General features: G+C 47.4%; 1 protein-coding gene across 1 annotated transcript in view; it reads right to left on the bottom strand.

Moving 5' to 3' along the window:
- Positions 1 to 842: 842 nt before the first annotated feature.
- The window catches only part of ift172 (intraflagellar transport 172), a 182858-nt gene continuing 175802 nt past the window's right edge, over positions 843 to 7898 (bottom strand). The window contains exons 47-48 of the mRNA XM_056294524.1: positions 6741 to 6832; positions 843 to 1032 (exon numbers count right to left, since the gene is read on the bottom strand). Coding sequence (XP_056150499.1) covers positions 943 to 1032; positions 6741 to 6832 — 182 coding nt within the window. The 3' untranslated portion in view covers positions 843 to 942. The remainder of the gene's footprint in view (positions 1033 to 6740; positions 6833 to 7898) is intronic.

Genomic DNA, 7898 nt, shown 5'->3' with positions numbered 1-7898 from the left:
TCTCTAAAATATTGTGTGTGATATCAGCAATGTCCTGTGGAGACAAACTGCTTGTGAAGAAGGAAAGTGGTACAGAAGATGAGAAAGTGGAGTGGATAGGAAGAGGAGAGGACAGAAGATGGCGAAAAAGAGAGGACAGAAGATGAAAGAGGAGAGGACAGGAAGATGGACACAGGAGAGGACAGAAGATGAAAGAGGAGAGAACAAGAAGATGGAGAGAGAGGAGGGTACAGAAGATGAAAGAAGAGAGGACAGAAGACGGAGAGAAAGAGGAGAGGACAAAAGATGGAGAGAAAGGAGAGAACAGGAAGATGTGGATGAAAAGAACCTGTGTGAGAGTAAAGGAAAGAACGACACAAGAACTATTCCAGGAAGAGGACTGAAGGGGGCATCACATCCCTCTACATGTGGTTACTCGGATCATACGGATGTGTTTTTCAAATGTACCAAACACAAACAAGTGTTATGTCAGTGTGGCATGCTGGCATTACATTTCAGCGCTGAATGTAAGTTAAAAGCTGCTGTGTTTGGGGAGTAACATCAGACTAGAGGGAACACGGTGGTCAGCAAACCTGCTGCACAACTTGTAACTAGAGGGAACACGGTGGGCAGCAAACCTGCTGCACAACTTGTAACTAGAGGGAACATGGTGAGCAGCAAAACTGCTGCACAACTTGTAACTTGAGGGAACACAGTGGGCAGCAAACCTGCTGCACAGCTTGTAACACACACACATGGAACCAGTCATGGACCGACACCGAAGAGCAACGGAAGAGAAGGAGTGAAGCAGCGCTGCACGGGGGGCAGGATGATGAATTTAACATCACAGAGCCTGGGATACACACGAGGAGGTGTGGTGACATAATATGATGAACAAAGAGGTTAACATAATAGTGTCTATAGACATGAATGTGTGTGTGTGTGTGTGTGTGTGTACTGGCATCAGTGGAAGGAGAATCCAGATGCAGGCAGGCCTCCACACCACTGGCTGATGAATTTCAAGACGTCCTGGCATTCTGAGCTGTGAGTGGTCTGCAGGAGACAACAACAAACTGCTCATCACAACACGTATTTAACAAGGCAAAGCCGACACTGCAGACTGTGTTGCTTTTCATACATACTGCAGAGTGTGTGTTGCTTTTCCCTTTGTGTTTGCTGAGAGAGATAAATAGTCAGTGAAAATAGTTCAGATTCATCAGCTGGGCCTTAAACACATGTCTCACTGTACATTTGTACCTGTGTGTGAACAAAGGTGCGAGTCAGTAACTGACCCTGCTGATAATACACCATTCCCCTGCTAGTACACGGCTGAGGCAGAGTTACACAGTCTCTCTGTATACTCTGACCTGTACCGAGGATACATGTGACGATTTGACTTCAGCCTTGTCCGAATCGAGTTTTTAAGTCACTTACCATTATGAATCAATATACCATTAATAATCAATAGACCATTATGAATCAATATAACTATGAATCAATATACCATTATACCATCATGAATCAATATACCATTATTAAAAAATATACCATTATGAATCAATATAACTGAATCATTATGCCATTATTAATAAATATACCATTATCAATCAATATACCATTATGAATCAATATAACACGTCTCTCAAAGCTACAAAACATACTGGACATGTCTAGCTCACAGTAACGCACTTTACTAACAATACACTTCCTGATTTCCTTAACATGAGCAGAATGGTAGTTACTATATAATTTAAACAGTACACATTATAGCCTACATTTAAACAGTACACATTGTTGCCTACATTTAAACAGTACACATTGTAGACTACATTTTCTTCTGGCTAAGCCCAGATATCAGTAATGCAAGTAAGACATCTCATCTTCAGCCGCTTCTTCGGGGTCGGATCGCAGTGGCAGCAAGCTAAGTAGGGCACTCCAGGCGTCCCTCTCCCCAGCAATGCCCTCCAGCTCCTCCTGGGGGATCCAAAGGCGTTCCCAGGCCAGCTTGGACATGTAGTCTCTTCAGCAAGTTCTGGGTCTACCCCGGGGTCTCCTTCCAGTTGGCCGTGTCTGGTAAACCTCCAAAGGAAGGTGCCCAGGAGGCATCCTGATCAGATGCCCGAACCATCTCAACTGGCTCCTTTCGATGCGAAGGAGCAGAGGCTCTATTCCAAGCTCCCTCCGGATGGCCAAGCTCCTCACCCTAAGGCTGAGCCCAGACACCCTATGGAGGAAACTCATTTCAGCCGTTTGTATCCGCAATCTCACCCTTTCGGTCACTACCCAAAGCTCATGACCATAGGTGAGGATTGGAATGAAGATTGACTGGTAAATTGAGAGCTTTGCCTTCTGGCTCAGCTCCTTTGGTACCAGAACACCTTAGGCCAAAGATCGATGACAGACTTTGTGGTCGTATCATCAGATCTGCGGCCATATGTTTTGGACACTCGGGTGAAGAGAGGAGCAGAGCTGTCAACTGATCACCACCTAGTGGTGAGTTGGATCAGATGGCGGGGAAGGCTGCCGGACAGACCTGGCAAACCCAAACGTGTAGTGAGGGTGAACTGGGAATGTCTGGCAGAGGCTCCTTAGGGTGAGGTCTTCAACCCCCACCCCCGAAGAAGTTCTAGTGTATCCCAAGGGAGGCTGGGGACATGGAGTCTGAGTGAGCCATGTTCAAAGCCTCTATTGTAGATGCAGCAGGCAGGAGCTGTAATCAAGAGGTCATTGGTGCCTGTCGAGGCGGCAACCTAAGAACCTGCTGGTGGACACCGGTGGTGAGGGAAGCTGTCAGGCTGAAGAACGAGGCCTTTCGGACTTGGTTGACCCAGGGGTCTCCTGAAGCAGCAGACAGGTACCGGGAGGCCAGAAGGGCTGCTCCTTCGGCGGTCGCGAAAGCAAAAACTCGGGTGTGGGAGGAGTTTGGCGAGGCTATGGAGGAGGACTTTCGGTGGGCCTTAAGGAAATTCTGGCAAACCATCCGGCAACTCAGGAAGGGGAAGCAGGGCTCGACTCAGACCGTGTTCAGCCGGAGAGGGGAACTGTTGACCCGGACTGGGGATGTTGTTGAGTGGTGGAAAGAACACTTTGAGGAACTCCTGAACCCGACTAACACATCCTCAGTGGAGGAGGTAGAGTCTGAAGACTCAGGGGAAGCCCCACCCATATCCCTGAGGTAGTTAAAAAGCTCCTCAGTGGCAAGGCACCGGGTTGGATGAGATTCGCCCCGAGATACTGAAGGCTCTGGACATTGTTGGGCTGTCTTGGTTGACATGCCTCTTCAGTGTCGCGTGGATGACAGGGACAGTACCTGTGGAGTGGCAGACTGGGGTGATGGTTCCCATATTAAAAAAAAGGGGACAGGAGGGTGTGCTCCAATTATCAGGGCATCACATTACTCAGTCTCCCTGGGAAAGTCTACTCTAGGGTGCTCAAAAGGAGGCTACGACTGATTGTCAAACCTCAGATCCAGGAGGAGCAATGCGGATTCCGCCCTGGAATAATGGACAAACGCTTTACCCTTGCAGAAGTGCTGAGGGGGGCATGGGAGTTTGACCGGCCAGTTTACATGTGTTTTGTGGACTTGGTGAAGGCTTATGACCGTGTACCCCGGGGCACTCGCTACAAGCCATCTGGTCCTTGTATAACCAAAGTGAGAGCTGTGTCAACATTCTTGGCACAAAGTCAAACACGTTTTCGGTGGGTGTCGGACTCCGTAAGGTTGTCCCTTGTCTCTGATTCTTTTTGTAATATTCATGGACAGGATCTCAAGGCGCAGCCAAGGTCAGGAGTGTGTCCATTTTGGGAACCTCAGAATTGCATCTCTGTTCTTCACAGATGATGTGGTTTTGTTGGCTTCATCAGAACATGATCTCCGGTGCGCACTGGGGCGGTTTGCAGCTGAGTGTGAAATGGCTGGGATGAGAGTTAGCACCTCCAAGTCTGAGGCCATGGTTCTCTACCGGAAAATGGTGGATTGCTCACTCTGGGTTGGGGATGAGTTGCTGCCCCAAGTGAAGGAGTTCAAGTATCTCGGGGTCTTGTTCACGAGTGAGGGTAGGATGGAGCGGGAGATTGACAAACGGATTGGGGCAGCATCAGCAGTAATGTGGACGTTCTACCGGACCGTTGTAGCGAAGTAAGACGTCAGTGAGGACATTCATTATTTTTAAGGTTTGACTCTCATCATCCAATGCAGCACAAACTAGGAGTCATCAGGACGCTGCACCACCAAGCTGACAACATCCCCACTGACACAGTGGCCCCCCGGCACAAACAGAACAATATAGTGTAGCTGTTAAGTGCCAGAAGGATTGCTGCGGTTTGTACACTGGGGAAACCAAACAGACGCTGGCCAAGAAGATGACACAACACAGGAGAGCTAACATATCAGACCAGGACTCCAACAGTCCACACCATCTACAGGCCAGGACTCCACAATCTACACCATCTACAGATCAGTGGCCACTCCTTCAGAGATGAGGATGTGCACATCCTTGATAAGGAGGAACGTTGGTTTGAACAGGGATTCAAAGAGGCCATCTGAAGAGGGAATGACCACCCCTGAACCGGGGGGGCTAAGAATACATCTTTCACCATCTTACAATGCTGTGATTGCAAACATTCCCAAAATCCTCAGTGAACAGTGCACATGACCATTGATTGTAACTCTAGTTAATGGTCATTTGCATATGAAATTGGTCATTGGTTTGGGTCGTTATGCCACTGTATTGTTGCTGAAACGTCATGTGATGTAGGCTGAAAAGGTACAGGCTACCGATTCCTGCATGCGTGACAAACCCCGGATAGGCTCCTCCTTGCGGTAATGACGGGACTTCACTTGTGGAGTTGGCGTAACCTGGGCAGCACTCAGCTGGCTAAAGCCTAACGGGACCGCGGACAGGCGGTTATAATTATCCCACATATCCCTGGCTCGTCACTGCCTAACAAGTGGGCAGTCCGGACTCCCAATCACTTGGGTGCAACCTGTGGCGGATCCCATCGTCTTCACTCGTGTTGGCATGGAACTAGATCCTCCCAGGCCAAGCAGTGTGGGCCAGCGTTGCGACCTGATCACCACTTTAATCAAGGCTTTAGCGAATGGCTCCAAGAGTTTTTCAAGGCACACACCTTAATCTCTTGGAATGGATCCTCGGACACGAGGCACCAAAGACAACGACACCACTGTACTGTTTATAAGGGTGGGACACCTGCAGTCACTGTATTGTTTATAAAGGTGGGGACACCTACAGTCAGTTTATAAGTGTGGGGACACCTGCAGTCAGCTGAGACTGAAGAGGACACTTATGCCCCTTTTCCACTGCATGGTACTGGCTCAACTCGACTACTTGCTTTACTTTTTGGGATTTGGTTTTCCATTGCAGATAGTATCCCCTCACGGTGAAGCACTGCTGGTCATTTGTGGGCGTGTTGACTAGTATTTCTTTTAAGATTTTATTTATATTTAATATAAATAAATTTATATTTAATTAATTTATTTATAGTGGTATTTTCATGTCACCTTTTAGTATCGGCTCAGCTCACTTGGAACCTCGATGGAGGTGGTACCAAAAAAAAAAAAAAAAAGTACCAGGTACTATCCCTAACTTTTTTGCCCAGTGGAAAACCAGAAAAAGAGAGTAGATTCAGTACCATGCAGTGGAAAAAGGGCATTAGATGAGTGATGGAACATATCTGTCGGTAAACGTGTCCAGATGCACTGATTCACTTTGTGATATCATTACTGGATTACTGAGACTGCATCAAGACATCCATTATGTTTGTACTGCAGATGTGATAAAGTAGCCTTGTTATCTTACTACACACCACCACCCACATGCTGTGACCCCATGGCTGTGGTTACACACACACTTCATCACAGCAACACTAGCATTAGTCATCTCTAACAGTATAGCCTTGCTCACCCACCTGGGGTCTGGTCACAGGTGCATGAGAGAAGTACACACGATACCCACACACTATAACAAAAAGTGATTAGTTGTGTAACGTTCGGTTGCTTGATGTTCAGTATCCAGCATTAACAAACTGTGACTTTGGCACAGCCAGGAATTTATTCTAGACATATTTTCTTCTTTCCGTTGCATCAAGACTACAACAGGTCATCATTTAGAGAACTTGTGTAGCGTCATGAGCTGCTACACAAGTTCTCATTAAACATGTTTCCCATTCAGGAGATGACTGTGTTGCGCTTTCAGAAATGGTGTCAACACACTGCACTAGATGTTAACGCAAAGCAAGCCAACATAAGCCATGACATGAAACTGAGGGAAAACTCCCGTCTCCCCTTGTATTCACAAAATACTGTAGCTTACAGCATCATCTCAGGGAAGATACTATACTATACTTCTGAATGTCCTCATGAGGTCATTGTCAGCAATTCAGATCTATGTTCACATGACAGGCAGAAGTAACCCAAACCCACTCTTTCTGCCTGTGCAGCAGTGGTACTCAGTGATGTGCTATGGAAGCTGTGTGTGTGTGTGTGTGCGCACGGGTTTTCATACCAACTCAGAACTACACCAGCTGACTTCACCGACAGTCCTCCTGTCTGGTTAGAGGTGTGTTAATCTGTAAAGTCAGCTTGTGTAGTGTTGGGTTTGAAACAACACCTGCATACAAATGGCCGTCCACTGCACATGACCGAGTACCACCGAGCGAGAGGGCTTAGTGAGATACACCCACAGCCCAACACAGTTTCTTATTTCCAGAGTAAAAACCATCAATAAAGCCCTCTAACCCACCTTAGTGGCCATGATGAACTTGTTCCAGTCGTCCTTGTTGGCTGCTTTTCCTGGGGTTTTGAACTCCACCTTATTCCTCAGCACTGGATAACCTGGTGTTGACGCCAGAAGAAAATGAAGGGCAGATATGTAAAATCTAGATGACGAGGAGAATATAATCTCAACGTAACACAGGATAACTTGTCCTGGTACATCAGTTGTTCCTGTTTCACCCTGTTGTTCACATGAAGAAGAAGAACACCGCGTCACTGATGAGCTGCAGTATGTGGGGAAGCCTGGCCTACGTGGCTAAAATGCAGGCGGCAGACTCAAAACTGCTTTCCTTAAATAAGAGTGATTTATTTACAGGGGGTAGTAGCTACATAGAAAACAAGAATGAACAACACAAATGAACAGTTAACTCATCTTAACTCCCAGTAACTGAGCTTAAATTAACATCAAATGAACAAAACTCAACTCATAACAACTGAACTCAACATCATATGCACACATCTACACCCTGATGTCCTACCCAACTAACCACTCCAGAGCTACTGCTTACATACTCCTCAGGTCGATCAGCAGCACCTGAGTTTAGGCTGCACCCCTGTGGCAGGAAAAGCCAACACCTGGTAATAATTAAGATGATGGGACAAATGGCATGTTCTCACCCACTTTGTTACCCCCCCTCCCCTTAAGACTGTTGCTCCTCAGAGTCATGGAACAGGAAGTCAGCAATGTCATGAATCCTTGGACCTCTCCAGTCAGGGAACCTCACTTGACTGAAATGTTCTCCACTGGATGCCCCCAATGGCTGGGCATCAGGTCTCTCCCAAATAGCCTGGTTGTCAGAGTACTCTGCCTCGAGCTCGGTGGAGGGGTTAGAGACGGTTACTGCACCTTCCAACAGCTGCGGACTCTCCTGATGATCTTGTTGCACCACCTGCTGAAGATGGGCACACTGCTGATGGACTCGGTTCCACCTCTGCTCCTGCTGCTCGCCTTCCTGCTCCAATCCTGGCACCCCTGTCAGACTGCTTCCGCACCAGATGTCGCCAAAGACTGGACAGTTCAGCACCAAGAACCCTAGGCACACTAGCTGCTTGAAGTTTCTCAGGTTGGCACCTCCTTCAACTTCATTGCTTCATTGTTGAAAAGGGAGCTCTGGTGGTTAAATGG

This window comes from Lampris incognitus, chromosome 15 (assembly GCF_029633865.1).
Source record: "Lampris incognitus isolate fLamInc1 chromosome 15, fLamInc1.hap2, whole genome shotgun sequence".
Taxonomy (NCBI): Eukaryota; Metazoa; Chordata; class Actinopteri; order Lampriformes; family Lampridae; genus Lampris; species Lampris incognitus.
Note: the sequence above shows the minus strand (reverse complement) of the source record. Positions and strands in the feature narration are given on the sequence as shown.